At 20.6% G+C, this 18,828-nt stretch overlaps 4 protein-coding genes across 6 annotated transcripts; 3 read left to right on the forward strand and 1 right to left on the reverse strand.

Annotated features, from left to right (window-relative positions):
- Positions 1 to 450: 450 nt before the first annotated feature.
- Positions 451 to 9,640, forward strand: sl (small wing phospholipase C gamma 1). Of its 3 annotated transcripts, none has more exons than XM_012492405.3 (20): positions 451 to 570; positions 1,581 to 1,785; positions 2,679 to 2,828; positions 2,958 to 3,096; positions 3,195 to 3,357; positions 3,447 to 3,760; positions 3,838 to 4,044; positions 4,110 to 4,530; positions 4,614 to 4,925; positions 5,020 to 5,201; positions 5,276 to 5,453; positions 5,531 to 5,596; positions 5,721 to 5,912; positions 5,994 to 6,215; positions 6,368 to 6,574; positions 6,674 to 7,055; positions 7,123 to 7,262; positions 7,342 to 7,446; positions 7,547 to 7,622; positions 7,707 to 9,640. In XM_012492405.3, exons 2-19 carry the CDS (start codon positions 1,611 to 1,613, stop codon positions 7,565 to 7,567), a joined length of 3,576 nt encoding a protein of 1,191 aa, XP_012347859.2. In that variant the 5' UTR covers positions 451 to 570; positions 1,581 to 1,610; the 3' UTR covers positions 7,568 to 7,622; positions 7,707 to 9,640. The 3 variants fall into 3 exon arrangements, with proteins under 3 accessions (XP_012347859.2, XP_031775208.1, XP_086764865.1); XM_031919348.2 differs by lacking the exon at positions 451 to 570 and adding an exon at positions 2,003 to 2,122 and having other exon boundaries at positions 1,650 to 1,785; XM_086908739.1 differs by lacking the exons at positions 451 to 570; positions 1,581 to 1,785 and adding an exon at positions 2,235 to 2,375.
- A 320-nt stretch (positions 9,641 to 9,960) lies between these two features.
- Positions 9,961 to 11,710, reverse strand: Fer2LCH (ferritin 2 light chain). The gene is made up of 4 exons (XM_012492393.3): positions 11,653 to 11,710; positions 10,893 to 11,008; positions 10,500 to 10,768; positions 9,961 to 10,428 (listed from the first exon to the last, which is right to left on the reverse strand). The coding sequence occupies exons 2-4, from the start codon at positions 10,996 to 10,998 to the stop codon at positions 10,150 to 10,152; spliced, it is 654 nt and encodes a 217-aa protein (XP_012347847.1). The 5' UTR covers positions 10,999 to 11,008; positions 11,653 to 11,710; the 3' UTR covers positions 9,961 to 10,149.
- Positions 11,654 to 15,873, forward strand: Fer1HCH (ferritin 1 heavy chain). Its single transcript, XM_086908751.1, has 5 exons — positions 11,654 to 12,106; positions 14,692 to 14,822; positions 14,910 to 15,077; positions 15,271 to 15,411; positions 15,472 to 15,873. Exons 1-5 carry the CDS (start codon positions 12,028 to 12,030, stop codon positions 15,625 to 15,627), a joined length of 675 nt encoding a protein of 224 aa, XP_086764877.1. The 5' UTR covers positions 11,654 to 12,027; the 3' UTR covers positions 15,628 to 15,873.
- A 416-nt stretch (positions 15,874 to 16,289) lies between these two features.
- Positions 16,290 to 18,458, forward strand: LOC100871002 (aurora kinase C). Its single transcript, XM_003697795.4, has 4 exons — positions 16,290 to 16,463; positions 16,741 to 17,298; positions 17,534 to 18,059; positions 18,148 to 18,458. Exons 2-4 carry the CDS (start codon positions 16,754 to 16,756, stop codon positions 18,244 to 18,246), a joined length of 1,170 nt encoding a protein of 389 aa, XP_003697843.1. The 5' UTR covers positions 16,290 to 16,463; positions 16,741 to 16,753; the 3' UTR covers positions 18,247 to 18,458.
- Positions 18,459 to 18,828: the final 370 nt, after the last annotated feature.

The following is an 18,828-nucleotide window of genomic DNA, read 5'->3' on the forward strand; positions in this document are numbered from 1 at the left end:
AAATATAAATATAATTTAATTTATACAGAATATCTTATGTATTTAAGAAACTAAAGTTTTATTTTCAAACTATACACATATAAAATCTAAAATCATCATTCAAAATAATTTAATTTGCTAGATAGAATTTTATTCTATCTTCGTTTTATCTTCGTTGTTTTCTTGTTTTAAATCTATAATTTTGTATTACGTGTGATATTTTAAATAAAAATATATTTATATGTTTATATTTAAATTTACTATATATGAATATATATTTATATTTAAATTTCTCTAACATTAGCAAATATAAGAAAATAAATAAACTAGATATACAAAAATAAAGTAAATTATCTTAAGTCATAATTTCATTATCAAACAAAACACAAATATAGATAAAATAATATTTGTTATTGCTAATTATTGTATAAAAATATATAATAATATTTTATTATTGACAGATATGTTACATTAAATTAGAATAAAAATCCCCAGATAGAACTAAATGAAGGCATAATATCGATACCTACAAATGATAAGAGAGTTGAATTTTTTTATCATATAATTAATAAAATATCATTTCTGATTGAGGTAAGATAAAGTTTATGTGTGTAATATAAGATAAGAAAGATAATAAGAGTTTATAAAAACGACAAATAATGAATAATACAAAACAACTGTTATTCATTTTACTTTAAACTATTAAAAATAAAAAACAGTTACATTTTTGATATATTACATTTTATTTTATATTTATAATTATGATATATAAAAAATAAAATTTTTTTTAATTTTATTTATTAAATTATATTTAAAATTCAAATGAGTTTTAATTTAAATATAGGTTATGTTTATGTTATTCAATGAATTCCATACAATATATTAAATAAATTATTTCTTCAAAACCAGATATAATTTTATATATAGAACTTGAAAATAATTAAGGAATATATATTTAATAAAAATAAAATTTAAAGAAATTTATTTCTTGTTTTAACAAAAATATGTGTACATATTTATATATGCCATTATACATATATTATACATATAATAGCATTTAATACAAAAACATTGTGAATGTATAATATTTATATGTTAATATAATTATATAAAAATTATTATCTAAAAATATTAATTATATGCTTATAAATGATACAAGATACAACAATTATAAATTATCTATATAAAATGTACTATAAATGAAATAAAGTTTTATGTTTTTTTTAACATATGTTACATATAATAATATGTTAAAATATAAAAATTATTTCAAAGTAAAACATATATTCATATCATAAATATCTTTGAATTTTTAGAAATTTATAAAATTATATATGAATATATGCATATAATAATTATAATACATATTTAATTAATATAATATCAGCAAAAACCCGTTTTTATTTATATATAAATTCAAATAGATAAAATTTAATTAAAATAATATTTATAATTTAAAAATTTATATTTTTTTTATTCTTTTATATGAAGTTATTGATTAAATAATATTATTGATTAAATAAAAATTTATTGATTAAACTTTTTTAATTTTATAGAATATAAAATATAATTAATTAAAATATATATATTATTTATTATAGCAAATCCATATATTATATCCAATTATAAACATGAATGGTATAATACCTGAAATGGAACAAATCATTAGTCAACTTGAAAGAGGGACTGTAGTAACAAAATTCTTTTCAAGAAAAAGACCAGAAAAAAAAACTCTTATGATAAGAAGAGAAACTAGACAAATTGTATGGTCAAGGAGTGCAACATTCAGACCTTTTGATGGTTCAGGTAAAAAAATCTTCAATTCTCAGAAATTTTAAAAATAATTTATAGAATAACAATATTATTCTGTAATCTAAAGAAAACTTCACTAATTTACTAATTATGACACATTTATTAAATATTAATTAAAAGAATATAAAAGGATTAACAAACATGTATATTTATACATTCACAAAATACTTATTCTACAACAATTGAAATAAATTTTCACCTAACATTCTAGGCACACATTTTGCATGGTTATGAAGATATATCTACAGCAAAAATGGGCAAAATAATATCTGAGGATACTATTTATAGGTCAAAAACCTGAAGGAAAGGTCCTTGTGAATAATGTATATGGGTGAGTTTATAATAAAGGTACAATCTAAATCAGTTAATGACTTGCATCTTATAAGCTTTTATGTACATGTTTTATATCTCATGTTAAATTAAATTAATATTTTTTTCTGGCCTCGTTATTTTTAATTTGATAATATTCAATTATATAAATATATATGCATATCTTGGTGGACATTTCCTTCATTTTTGGTCTACAAACAAATGAGCCCATGGATACTGTTGATATATTGGATCAGCCCCATTGGATAGCATGGGTATTTGATTAAATCAAAAATTTTAATAATTGTGAATGCACTGATTGTATATATTATAACAAAACATGCATATGTAATATAATTAAAAAAATATATATATTTTTTAAAAACTGCTTTTATCTCTATAAATGCATAATATTTAAAAACATATTCTTGCATGTTATATTAACATATTATATATTTTATATATAGTTATATAATACTATATGTAATTATATAAACTGTGTTCTATTTTTTTATTAAATACATACATAAATATATATTTTATATGTACTAAAAAATGTATTTATCTTTTGATTTTAGTTGAAATAAGAGAAATCAAAGAAATTAAGATAGGAAAACATTCTAAAGATTTTGAAAAATGGCCAGAAGATGCAAAAAGAATAGAAAATCTTAGATGTTTTGTTGTATATTATGGTTCTGAATTTCGTCTTAAAACTCTTTCAATTTCTGGTAAATATATTTTTATTATTTATTAAATATATTTAATTAATTAATTATAAATAATTATTAAATTATAAATAATTTTATTATTTAAAATATAATTTTATATATGTTTGTCTTTTTATATTTTCGTTTTAGCTCTTAGTGAAAAAGAATGTGAACTTTGGGTAAAAGGATTACGTCGCTTGGTTCAAGATACTATAAAAGCTCCTTATCCTTTACAAGTTGAAAGATGGCTAAGGAAAGAATTTTATACAATGGAAAATTCAAGAGAAACGTAAAAAATATTTTATTTATAATTTTGAATTTTATAAATAATTTTGAATTTATTTATAATATATAATATTGAAATATTTAATGATTTACACTTTACAGAGTTACTTTAAAAGATATAAAAGCATTTTTACCCAGAGTTAATTGTAAAATACCAACAAATAAACTCAGAGAACTTTTTCAAGAAATAGATACAAGGAATAGAAATGAACTTGGTTTTGATGATTTTGTTATACTTTATCATAAATTTATCTTTGACCAAAATGTGAGTTCTTGATTTATTAATGATTTTAATTTATTAATGATCTTAATATTTTATATTGTATATTATCTTTTATTTTTTCATTTTTATAGAATCTTACAGATTGGAGTAAATTACTTAATTATTCTAAAACAGGACAAATTGTGACCGTTCAAGAGTTCCAAAATTTTTTAATAACTGAGCAACAAGATCCTTTAGGAAATAATGAAGTTGAAGTATCATGTTTTATTAGAGATTATTTACAAGATCCTCAAAGAGATGTACAAGAACCGCATTTTACATTTTCGGAATTTATTGATTTTTTATTTTCAAAACAAAATTCTGTTTGGGACTCAAAATACTCACGAATTTATCAAGATATGACCAAATCTCTTGCGCATTATTGGATAGCATCATCACATAATACGTAATTATTATTTTTTTTCTTTTTTTCCAAAAAAAAATTTAAAATATATAAAATATTTAATTAAAATAACTTTATAGATATTTAATGGGAGATCAAATTAGCAGTGAAAGTAGTTGTCAAGCTTATGTTCGTGCATTAAGAACTGGATGTAGATGTATAGAACTTGATTGTTGGGATGGACCAGATGGAATGCCTTTTATTTTTCATGGGCACACATTGACTACAAAAATTAAATTTTTGGATGTTATAAAAACCATTAAAGAACACGCTTTTGTTACTTCTGAGTAAGTAATGTCTATTAAAATGTTTATCATCTAAAAATTAAAAATATAAATATTTTTTTGTACAGTTATCCTGTCATTTTATCTATTGAGGATAATTGTACTTTACCTCAACAACGTAAAATGGCAATTACAATGCAAGATATATTTGGCGATATGTTATTAGTTCAACCTATAGATAAAAATGAAACTTGTTTGCCATCACCATATGCACTGAGAAGAAAAATTATATTGAAACACAAAAAATTACCTGATGGCGTTGACGAAACATCATTTCTTATTCGAAATGATGAAAGTAGACAAGAAATGGATCTTAGAAACACAGTTAAAAATGGCATTCTATATCTTGAAGATCCTGTTGATAGAGAGTGGAATCCACATTTTTTTGTATTAACGCAACAAAAATTATTTTATACAGATACATTTTCTAGAACCCAAGAAAATGAACATGATGATGATGAAGAAGCTGTAATTCGGCGACCAACTGATGTATGTACATACATCAACCATGTTTTAAATAAAGTTGTAAAATTTTATTATATTGTTAAAGTTTATTATTGATTATAATATAGGGAGTACCAAATGATGAATTACATTTTGGAGAAAAATGGTTTCATGGTAAATTAGCAAGAGGAAGAGAAGAAGCAGAAGAATTATTACGACGTTATTCACATCTTAGCGATGGAACATTTTTAGTTCGACAATGCGTTACATTTGTGGGTGATTATTGTCTTTCTTTTTGGCGCAAAGGCAAAGTAAATCATTGTCGTATTAAACTCAAACAAGAAATGGGACAAACACAATATTATCTTATTGATACAAATTGTTTTGATAGTTTATATAGTTTAATTACATATTACCGCAGTCATCCATTAAGAAGTCAAGTAAGAATAAATAATATTTTAAATAATAATTATTTTTATTGTTTTTATAATGTTATTTTATTGATTTACAAATATTCTAAATAAAACGAAATAGGAATTTTTAATCACACTTCAAGAACCAGTTCCGCAACCAAACAAACATGAAGAGAAAGAATGGTGGCATTCCGAATGTACTCGAACTTTAGCTGAAGAAATGTTAAAACGAATTCCTACAGATGGTGCATTTTTAGTAAGACCAAGTGAAAAAGAAAATAATTCTTATGCTATATCTTTTAGGTAAAATATTTTAAAATATTAATTATTATACTTTGAAGTTATATTGTTTTTTTTTTCTTTTTACATCATTTCAGAGCAGAAAATAAAATTAAGCATTGCAGAATTAAATTAGAAGGGCGTCTATATACTATTGGTACTGTACAATTTGAAAGTTTGGTTGAATTAGTTAATTATTATGAAAGGCATCCATTATATAAAAAAATCAAATTAAGTCATCCTGTAAATGAAGATGTTATTAGAAAAATAGAACTGGTATAGTGCATTTTATTTTTTTGATATTAAATAATTTTTTTAACATACAAATTTGTCAAATTTTTTTTATTTCATAGGATATAGATGATGGATCTGTTTATGGTATTCCTGGTTATATGGATCCTACTAGTTTTACTTCGAAAGTAAGATTTAATAAATAACTCATAAATTATATAAAAATATTACGTAAAATAAAGTAATGAATTATGTAAATAATAATAAGATAATGAGCTATATAAAATCTAAAAAACTTAATTTATTTTATAGGTAACTGTTAAAGCTATATATGATTATAAGGCAAGAAGGGATGATGAATTAACATTAGTAAAACATGCCATAATAACAAACGTACATCGACAAAGTGGTGGTTGGTGGCGAGGAGATTATGGTGGTAAAAAGCAACATTGGTTTCCTGCTAGTTATGTAGAAGAAATAAAACCGCAAGATAATCAAGGAGATGTAAATAATTTTATTTTGATTTTAGATAATACTAAATAAAGCATTAAATATAATTATATATTATTTTATTTTTATTTTCAGTCAGCAGATTCTATGATGTTTGGTAGTTTACAAAAAGGTTCATTAGATATTATGGGTGCTGTTGTTGAATTAAGAGTAGGAGGAAGACCTGATTTAAAATGGATATTAAGAATACAAAATCCTAGTATGTGTTCAGTATTTGAAGTAGCAACTTCTTCAGAAGATACAGCATTAGAATGGATGTCCAGTATTAAAGAAACTGCTCAAAATGCCAGTGTCAGAGTAAATATATAAACTTTTATTAAAATATTTTATAAAATATTTTTAAAGAAGTAATAATAATATTTAAATTTAAATAGTCATTAATTATTATAATATATAATATATAATATATAACATTTTCATATTATTATATAAATCATTTCTTTTTTTAGGAAAATCAACATAAAGAAATGGAACGTGCATGGAGAATTGCTAAAGAAATGTCTAATCTAATAGTTTACTGCAGATCTGTTGCATTCAATTTAGACAGAATAAAAACAAAAGGTTTTACATTTAATGAAATGAGTAGTTTTCCTGAAACTAAAGCTGAAAAACTTATGTGTCAACAAGAAAACAAATTTTTTATAAAATATCATCAGGTAAATTAAATAAATAATTTAAATAAAATAAATAAAAATTATAATAGATTTAATTTTCAAATTAAAAAAATAAAGATATTTACAATTATAACTTTATAGATTCAATTTAGTAGAGTATATCCTAAAGGACAACGAATTGATTCATCAAATTATAATCCTGTACCAATGTGGAATGCTGGTTGTCAGATGGTAGCATTGAATTATCAAACTGGTGATAAATCAATGCAACTTAATCAAGCCAAATTTAAAGAAAATGGCAATTGTGGTTACATTTTAAAACCTGAATTTATGTTTAGAGATGACTTTAATCCATATGATAAGAATTGTTTATATGGAGTAGAATCGCTTAAGTTTTTTTTAAAAGTTATTGGTGCAAGACATTTAATTCGATCAGGAAGAGGTATAGCTAGTCCTTTTGTTGAAATTGAAATTATAGGAGCAGATTTTGATTCTGGTACAAAATTAACAACAAGAACAATACGTAAGCATGGAAATTTTATATATTAAAACATTTTGATATATGAATAATAATTAAATTAACATTATAGCTGATAATGGATTCAATCCTATGTGGAATGAATCTTGTGAATTTGAAGTTTTTAATCCATATTTCGCATTCATACGATTTGTTGTGCAAGATGAAGATATGTTTGGTGATAGTAATTTTATTGGACAAGCCACTTATCCTGTATGTATTATATAAAATTTTTAATTATTATTTTGAAATTACTATTCAAATATTTTTATTATTTTTAATTTGTAATAAGGTGCGATGTCTACGATCAGGATATAGAAGTGTTCCATTACAAAATAATTATAGTGAAGACCTTGAACTCGCGTCATTATTAATACATCTTCGAATTATATCTTCAGTAAGTATAAAATTCTATTTTTATTATTTTATTCAATTCTGTTATTTTTTCGAGCGTGTTTTTTTTTTATTATAAATTGTAAAATCTATGATCATTATAGGTACATTCTCATAATTTGTAAAATAATACAAAATTACGAGTCTTGAAATATTTGAGGATGCACATTAAAAAATAAGGTAATGATTCAAAGCATGAAATAATTCTTTATTTATAATATTATATATATATAATAATATTTTATATAAATTTTATTGTTTTAGATTATCACTTAATATAAATATTATTAAAAATCACTAAAAATGAAATTTTAATAAAAATTTAAAATCAATTAAAATATTGCTATAGAAGACTGCTTACAAGGATTTAAATTTAAATGAAATCAATTACAAATAAATATATTTTTTTCTTTGTAACATAATTACATAGAGAATTCAGAAATATTATATGAAAAGATAATATAAAAAGATAATATTATTAAGATAATAATTGCCACAGTATTGAAAAACTAGATATTAAACAAAATTAAATATGACAAACTAAAAAATGAAATATTTTTAAAAACGTGACATATTAATGAAATATTTGTATGTAATATGAAAAGATTTTAAAGAAATCTTTTTTGTTAATATATACTGCTATTTAATTTATAATTCATGTATAAGATGTACATGAATTATGAAAAAATTAATGTGATTTAGAATAACTGTCTTTATCTTAACATATATAACACAAATATATCAACAAGTACATCTTTAAATTGTTATAGATATATCTTTTTTTCATTAAGTTTTTATTAAATGTAAAAAAAAATAGATATAATAATCTTAAACTATAATATATTTTAGACTGAAATAATATACACAATACGCTTTTAATTTTTTTCATTAGAGAGATATTTCAATATGAATATTATTTATTTATTATTTCAAAGATACATAATAATGTAGAAAAAATTAATGAGAGGCTGATTATTAAATGAATACAAATATTTGTATTACTTTTCATATCAAATTATGGCTTTTATGAAATAAGATATAAATTTGCATATTGTCAGGTAATGTATCATAAAATTATATAGTTTTTTTCTAACAAGAATTATTATTTTCCATTTTTTTACTTTTTTTTTATATAAACTATCTATATATATGTTCTAAAAAAATTTTTATCGCGTTGTTCCTATTAATTACAATATTAATTTTTATATTTAAAAATAGTATTATTGTAATCTACTTATTCTCTCGAAACAAGACATTTCGAAATTAATAAATTAATAATAAATATGAAAATTTTTAATATAATTTTGTATGGTATTTGTATAATTAAGCACATACTTACTTCTTTATGATTTTGATGATGAATCATAATAAATAATTTTATTTTGATTTTAATGAAAATTTAGTTAATATATGTTAATATATAGTTATATATATTTAGAAAAATTTTTAGCTAATATGTCTTTATTTTATAATTGACGATTCAAATATATATAGAATGTCCCAAAAATAGTGGAACATCCGTAAACTGAAAATTTTTGAGATAATTACAAACATTTTTTTTTTTTTTTTTACAAAACTTTTTGTTAGAGGTTTTATGAGGTTATTAAGGAGTTATTAACAAAAAACATTAGTTAATCATAAAATGCGTAATTTAGTCGAACTGCGATAAGTAAGTAATATTGGCTCCGTGCCGTACAAACAAATACAAGCAATATATATCGTAAAAAATATATTGAATATGAGATATAATATATAATATATAAATATGAATATCGAAAAAATTACATCGAATTATATCATGAAAGAAACTATAATATTCAATATATTTTCTTCGACATACGTTCGGACTTGTTCGTGCTCGATCGCCGGCATATAGCCTGTTGCAACTTGACTAAGCTACGCGCTCCGTGGTTAGTCAGTATTTTTTATTAATAATAAAAGCCGTAAAGTTTTTGCAAAGGAAAATGTTGTTTGAAGTTATCTCAGAAATCTCCACAGATATTCCAATATTTTTAGGATATCCTGTATATAATGTAATAACAGTGCTATTGATTAAAATGACATATGTAATAACTGAAATGATAAATTATTCTAATATATACATATGAAAAATATATATTGATAAGTTATATATATTAGATGTAGTTAATGTTACATATAAACAACTTTTAAAAATAAAAAATATAAAGTATCAAATATATTATTATTTATTTATTTATTTATTATACATATTATCTTTTATTAGAAAAATTAAACAAATTTTTTTTAAACGCGATATCAAATAATCTTAGAATCAAACGCAAGTATATTTCAAGTATATATATTAAATGAATTAATGGTGATTTATTCTTATTTATCTAATAGGATATTAATCTAATAAATTTTTTTTTCATTTGCTTTTTTAATATGAATTTTTTAAAAAATTTTTTTTGTAGAATTTTATTTAATCATATAAGTATTAATATTTAATATATTTAATTTATATTTTTATTGCTTAATGTCAAATTAAAACAAATAATTTATTAAGTATATATTTTATTAAATGAAATATGACAAAAATATAATATTAATATACAATATTAATTCTAAATGTAAAATTCTGAATAACTAAAAAAGGAGTATGCTTTATCATGGATTAAATTTATACATAGAAAATTTGAAAACATGAAATTTTAATTTATATATCTTTTTAACTGTAGTAAACAAATTATACACTTTTTTGAAGATATTGGTCAAACAAAAATATAGATAAATGATTACTATTTTCATCTATGAAACGTTTCATATCCCTTATATAACCTGCTAATTCTCGAACACGGTCTGCTTGTGATCCTAAAAATTTCTCTTCAATATAATGAGCAATAGCAGAATCTTGTTTTTTACTTGCTTTTTCATGTATCTTTAATGCTTGGTTTGCAAATGATTTTTGAATCTCAAGTGCTGTGGCTAAACTTGCAAATTCATTCAATTCTAAAGTTTTTATCATCTAAAAAAATATGAAATTAGTAATATTTCTTTCTTATTCTTATATTGTAAATAAATAAAGTATATAAATACAGGAGTAAACTTTGGCTCTTGTCCGAAGTTCATTGAACCACCTCGTTTAGTAATATATTTAATTAAATCAATTCCATTTTCCCACATTTCATCAGAATATTTACGATATAATTTCTTAAATCCTTCACGCTGATTTTCATAATTTCCCAAATAAGTAGACATTAATAAAAATCGAAAACTATATTCAATATTGCCATATGCATAAGATTGAAGAGGTACTAAAAGTTCATGAATATTTCCATATGTTGCATTACAATTTGATTCAATACCTAAATATAAAAAATTTAAATATTCTGTATATTTTTATAAATACAAAAAGATAAAAATTTTTTAAATATAAAATTTATTTATTTTCTAAAATATTAAATATTTTTGTATATATGCATTACACACCTATCTCATGTTTTTTTGTAGTACTGCAAAATTTGTTCACCTCATCAATGCAATATTCAGCAGAGGTAGTTGCCAAAAATATGAATAATATTCCAAAGAACAACATGTTTTCTGTGCTATCAAACAATAGATAAAGTAAAACATAATTAATGAATACTTGTAATTATATATTTACATTAATTATTTATGCCAATTAAGTAATATATTTAAGAAATTATCTTAAATATTTGACTATTTAACACTATCTAAAATTATCTAAAATTAATATTAGATTTTCTATTTCTATTTTAATATAATTCGTTTGTAAAAAAATAATATTTTTAATAATTTCTATGTATATTATATATAAATAAATGAAATAATAATTATATTGTTAAATTTTAAATATCATACAATTGTTTTTATACTTATAAAAATGTATTAAATTAGCAGTAGAAATAGATAATAAAAAAAAATATATGGAAATTCATTTAAGAGTTAGAAAAATTAATATAAATTAAGACCCATTAGTATAAAAAAAAATTACATATTCTTTGCGTCAAAGAAAAATTGATATTGTCTACAGATATCAGATATATTGCACAATATTTTCATTGTATTGAAATACGCAATATTTTATATCAAATAAAAAAATCATATTTAATAAAAAAATATATTCTTTGCAATTGTATTAATCTCATCTTCTATTTATATATATCCAATATATATAATTATAATATAAAAAAAACTGAATTTAAATTATTCATTATTATATACTTACTAAAACGAAGTGCTTTAAGGGAAGTAACGTGAATACTCTCGTTTCGACGTTCTTCCAACAATGAACATTGAACAACACGTTCGTTGGTAGTTTTCACGAAGTCATAGTCAGCTGATAGGTAAAGCGCATGCGTGATAAGAAAGGGAATAGAAAATTCCAGTTACTCCCCGTCGATTAAAGTACGAATGTACATTTGTTGATCAATTATTAAATGATCGATGGTCGTACATTATATTTAGTTCACGCACGTTCTCTTATCTAGCTTCATTAAAGCAGCCTTCTATACCAGTGTGTATAAAGGTTGCTTCCGAAACAGGGAAAATTAAAAGCACTCTCGCGAATTTTAAAATAGCTTTTAATAAATAATTATTAATAATGAAGCTACTTTATGTTCTTCTTATTGTTTTCGTTTACATCAATGGATCATTAGGAAATGACAGTGCAACAAGATCATGTAAGTTCATCATTTATTTTACAATATTTATTTTGAATACATTTATATGAAACATCTATTGAGGTTAGCATGCTATTTTTCGATAGATTTCATTGTTCCTTATCCTTTCCATTTTTAAACAAACTCCTATATTTCTAGAAGAGAAATACAGAAATACATATCAAATACAGAAATAAGTATTTATTAATATTAATATCTTTAAATCGATATCTAATAATATAAAGATGTTATAGATATAATTTATTCGCATTATAATGCAATAACTTAATGCGTATATTCTTTGTAAACAACTTGTTTTTCTCAGAATGAATATATCGTCAATTTGCGATATATTAAACATAAAATTGCAATCTATTTCAAATAACAATATTAGAAATAAAATGACCTTAATAATAAACGTTAATGATCCGAGATTATAGATATTATTTATTTTAAAAATATTTTAATATATAAATATATATTTGATATTTTAGATAGAATTGCATGTAGTTACAAAAGAAAATCATATACATTATATATTTATATTCTTATAAAATATAAATATAATTTTTAGTATAGGCAATTCATGCATATTTTCTATTATTATGAAACTGTGTATGAATATTATCTTCTTTATTTAGCTTTATCACGTTAAACAGCTTACTTTATTAATCATAATATATCAGTCATATAAGACAAAAAATGTTGGAATTTCCCTAAATTGGAGATTTCTGAATAATTTCAAACAACATTTCCGTTGCAAAAAATTTTATTACGTTTTGTTAACGAATTATTAATAAAAAACACTAAATAATCATTGAGCGTATGGTCTAGAGCCATAATAATAGCGTTAGTTCCATGCTGCCGAACCAAAGACTAATAATTCAAGCAATATATGTCGTAGAAAATATATTGAATATGAGATTTAATATAAATATAAATATTCATATAAATATGAAAAAAACTACAATATTCAACACGTCTTCAACATATGTTGCTTAAACTTGTTCATGCTCTATCGACAATACATAATTTATGCTACTGTCACGGCTCGATTAGGCTTTATGCTCCGTGATTGGCCAGTATTTTTTGTTAATAAATCATTAAAACCGTAATGAAAGTTTTTATAAAGGAAAATTTTATTTGAAATTATTTCAGGAATCTTCAATTTACGGATATTTTAATATTTTTGGGACATCTTGTATATTATTTTATTATCATTACTTGTATTTTTTAAAAAAAATTTTATACAATTTTATATAATTTTATATAAATGATTAAATTTATAATGTTATTTCTATGTTATTTTTTAATTTATTGAATTATTTATTATATGTTGTACATATATATATATATATATTTCTCTGTTTCATATGTTACAATAAATATTTCAAATACTTTAGAATCATCTTATTTATGTAATTTCTATATTTAATGTGAGATATTAAACATTACTCTATTGACCTAATTAAAGATTATCAAATTATCACTTTATATGCATGAATAACAATAAAATTTTAATATAAAATCATTTTTCATGATTTACTATTATTGCTAATTATCAATATTATAATCATATAAATCACTAAAAATAAAATTTTTTGATATTATATAAAATTTATTAATAAAATGATTTAATAAAAAATAAATTTTAATTTCTTATTATAATATGATAATTTATATTACTTTTATACAATATTATTTTATATATATTTTTATATTTTATATTATACTTTATATATTTGTCTATTTGTAATTTTTTTATTTTCAGAAAACTTGTATTAAGATTATATATATATTTGATTTATAATTTTTACATTTCAAAATAACTAATAGAATTTCATAATTCTAGCCTGTTAATTACTAACATTATTGACAATCTTATTTGTATAATGATAACACTTGATAAGGTTTACGTGACAATATAAACGTATTGATTACTGCATATTCTAAAGTCCACACTCAATATGAGTGTACTGTACATATTGTTCGGAGAAGTCAGATAATTTAATCAAAACTACTTTATATCATCAACTTCCTTTTCTATTGTCACAAAATAGATTTTTATTTCTATTTCAGATAGGAATATTTAATTCTTATTTAAACAAATTTTTTTAATTTAATTTCTTGTTTCATTTTTTTATTATTTTTATATTATATAATGCATCAAATAATTATATTAAATTATCAAAGGAAATTAAAGATATTATTGAAAATTAAATAATAAATAAATGATCTTTTATATATGCAAAATATTATATAGATATAATAGAATTATATATAAAACAGAATTCTTATCTTAAATAATTATCTTAAAAAATAAAAAGATTTTATTACATTTGATAAAAAAATTAAAGTAACTAACACTAAATAAATAGTTATAGTTATTTTATCTATCTTTAATTCCAACATTTAATTAATTTAATAATATTGCATTTACATGTTGCAATAGTATTTTAGTAATAATATAACATATTTTCTGAAAATATTTATTACTTTATTTTTTTTGAATCTATTTAATGTATATTATATTATTTAATACTTTAATAAAGAATATATTATTATATTTTTTTATCAGTAATGAATTTTATTTTTATTAACATTAGGTATAGTAAGTAATATAGGAGCTGATGAAAATGCTACAAAACATTGGTTGGATATGGATAAAGATTGTACTAAAAGTTTGGAATCTCAGGTGAATGTTGAAATTAAAGCTGCAATGACTTATCTTGCAATGGTAATTAAATTTTTTTCTTTATTTTATAATGTATTTTATAATGGATAAATAATATTGTACTTATTTATTTTTTATTTTTTATTTTAGGGTGCTCATTTTGCTCTTGATGTAATTAATCGACCTGGATTCAGCAAATTCTTTTTTGAATCTGCTGCAGAAGAAAGAGAACATGCAATAAAAGTTCTTGAATATTTATTAATGCGTGGTCAATTAACTAATATTAATGAGGATAATGTTCTTTTAAGATTTCCTTTGGTATAACATTTAAAATATTACTATTTCAATATTTATATATATATATATATATATATATATATATATATATATATATATATATATATATTACTATTTCAATTTATGCAATTTATGTATTATATTATTATCATTTTTAATTCAATTATAGAATTAAATATACATATATAAAAAATACTTAAATATTTTTTTTTAGGAAGCAGAAATTGAGAATTGGAACAGTGGCTATAAAGCCTTAAAAAAAGCTCTTAAATTAGAAACAAGTGTTACAAAAAAAATTCGTGAATTAATTAAAATATGTGAACATCCAATTGATTCAAATTTAGTTGATTATCATGTAAGTTATAATATTATACATTTTAAGTTTATTTTATTTTAATAAATTATTTAATTACAGTTGGTAGATTATCTCACTGGAGAATTTTTAACTGAACAATATAAAGGAGAACGTGATCTTGCTGGTAAAATTTCATCTTTAGGTAAAATAATACAAACACATGGAATGTTAGGAGAGTTTCTATTTGATAAAAAACTTTTAAACAATGAAGTTTAATTTGAAGCAAAAAAAATTTACTTCAATAAGTGAAATTATGACCATATTTAAGATAAAGTATGTAACTTCGTTTGATTTAATTTTAAGTTAGTATATGACAGATACAAATTTTTTTCTGCATAAAATATTTTTCTAAATATGGTCTGTAAAATAGATATATAAAGAACCCTGTTTATAAATGTTTGTTAAACTATAATAAATATATTACTCTTACGAAATAAATAAATATTTTAAGATTCATACAAATATTGTTTCAATTTTTCATTATTATTCTTAAATTAAATAAAAAAAAAATTCTTTTTTAATGTTATCTATTTATAATATTTTCATAATAATAAATTTTAATTTTTATGAAAATTTTGTATATTCATTTTATCCAATTACATATATATATATATATATATATATATATATATATATGATATTTAAATTGATTAAAATATCAAAATATATTTATTTGATATATTTGAGATTAATAAAAAAGATTTATAACTTTCATATAGATTTTATATTAATATTATTGATAATATTATTTGTAAAAAGAAAATGTATTAAAAATGTTTTAATAAATTATTATGAATATAATTATTTATAATATAATTTAAAACATTTTAATATATGTATAATATATAATATTTAATTTTTTTAACCTCTTATAATAGAGAGCGCTGTTAACTATGAATTTTTACTTTTTAATGGAGTTGACTATCTTGTAATCTTTTTCATACATGTGATTTTACATTCAGACCAATCAGAAGAACGAATGCCCAAATTCGTTATTTTGAAATTGAACTGAAAGTACGACGTGTTTGTAGCTTATATTTTAATTTTTAAACGTATGTATTAATTTTTATTATTTTATATATATAATTATTTAAAATATAATTATATTTAAATATTTGAATTTAAATTATTCTTTTATTAATAAATATATTACTTATTTTCATAAAACATTAATGAATTATGAATTCTTTAAATAGAAAATTAGTTTTTTATTTAAGTATTGTTTATAAAATATAGAAATACTTTATAAATTTTTATATAATTTTTTATGTAATAGATTGATTAAATAAATAAATTTTAAATTATCATTTATATTATTTTTAATTATAGGTAATATTTGAGGATGCTTAAGGATCAAAGAAGAACAATTTCACAAATAGAAAATAATTTTAAACAATTAAAGATATCAAAAGTGGCTCCTATATTAACTGAAAATACATTGAAAAATACAGAAAATTTAGATACTATAAAAAATCAATGCAGTACTTATGTAACAAATATTAAACAAAATAAAGAAAACAATTCTAAAATGTCTACAGAATTGATGCCACCACCTAAATTACCACCTGTATCTTCTAAAACAACAGAACGTATACCAAATGCAACTGATGATGAAAAAGAAAATAAAATTGTCAATAATCTAGACATTGAAAAGAATCTGGAACAAAATATTACAAATAATAAGAAACAAACTGATAAGAAGTGGGTATTAACTGATTTTGATATTGGTCGACCTTTAGGAAAAGGAAAATTTGGAAATGTTTATTTAGCTAGAGAAAAGAAGTCAAAATTCATTATTGCTATGAAAGTATTATTTAAAGCACAAATACAAAAAGCTGATGTTGAACATCAAGTTAGAAGAGAAATAGAAATTCAGACACATTTAAGGTAAAAATTCTAAATATTTATATTATAATAAAAAAAAACAAATAATGATAATTAATTATAAAAACATTTCAAAATTTATTTAACTTACATTTCATTATATTTATTCATTATATTATAAATTTTTTCATATATTATGAATTATAATATAAATATATTAGTAAAATAATATTTTTTATATGCCGAATTAAAATAAATATAAATAATACTCTTATTAAAAATAAATATTTTTTTATAGGCATCCAAATATTTTAAAAATGTATGGCTATTTTCATGATGATAAAAGAATATATTTAATTTTGGAATATGCTCCAAATGGAGAATTATTTAAAGAATTGAATGCTCAACCTGAGAAACGTTTTGATGAAATTAGAACAGCAACATATATATCTCAATTAGCAGATGCTTTAAAATATTGTCATAGTAAAAAAGTGATACATCGTGATATTAAACCTGAAAATTTATTACTTGGTATAAAGGGTGAATTAAAAGTAGCAGATTTTGGGTGGTCTGTTCATGCTCCTTCCTCTAGAAGAAATACTCTTTGTGGTACCTTAGATTATTTACCACCAGAAATGATTAATGGAAATACACATGATCATACTGTAGATTTATGGGGACTTGGTGTTCTTTGTTATGAATGTTTAATAGGCATTCCTCCATTTTTAGCTAAATCTTATAATGAAACATATATGAAAATTAGGAAAGCTCAATATACATTTCCAGAATTTCTAAGTGAAGGTGCTAAGGATTTAATATCTAAAGTGAGTTCTAGATTTATATTTTAAAATAATTACTTATAATTAAATAAAAAATTATTAATAATATAAATTTTTTAATTCTCTATTTCAGTTATTAATAGTTGATCCAGGTCAAAGATTACCTTTAGAAGATGTTTTAAGACATCCTTGGATTGTGCAAAACCGAACAACAGAACCACATGTATCATAATGTAATTGCTATAAATTATTAAGTTTTATATTTTATCTTATAAAACAATTGTTTTCTTTGCAATAGAAGTTTGATTTGATATCACTAATATTGCAATTATCACATTCTAGATAAGTTTTTAGCAAAAAATCTATTTTAGATATTTTTTTATATTTCATAACATTATAATATTGTTACTTCATACACAGAATAAAACATGATGTAATTTGGAATAGTGCATACACGTTCTTTTTTGTTTTCTATTAATAATTTAATAAAATTATTTCTAAATTACAATTTTATCTTATAACCAAATAACAAAATTCATTAATTGAGTTAATTTAATTTTTTGTTATAATTTTATTTATAATGTACTTATTATATGAGACTGATAGATAGGTGGTGAAGGTATTTTATATTCTATAATAAGAATAATTTAGAATAAAAAAAATCATGTATATATTAAATATTTTAATATTAATAAAAAATTTTTAATATTTAATAAAATATTTTTTGGAATAAAATTTAATTTCTATAAATAAAATTAATATTTCTAAAAAAAATATGATTTATATTAAAAATTTAATTATAATTACATATTAT

The sequence above is a fragment of the Apis florea genome, unplaced genomic scaffold, assembly GCF_048593485.1.
Source record: "Apis florea isolate Af1SG1 unplaced genomic scaffold, ASM4859348v1 contig_3081_pilon, whole genome shotgun sequence".
In the NCBI taxonomy this organism is placed as follows: Eukaryota; Metazoa; Arthropoda; class Insecta; order Hymenoptera; family Apidae; genus Apis; species Apis florea.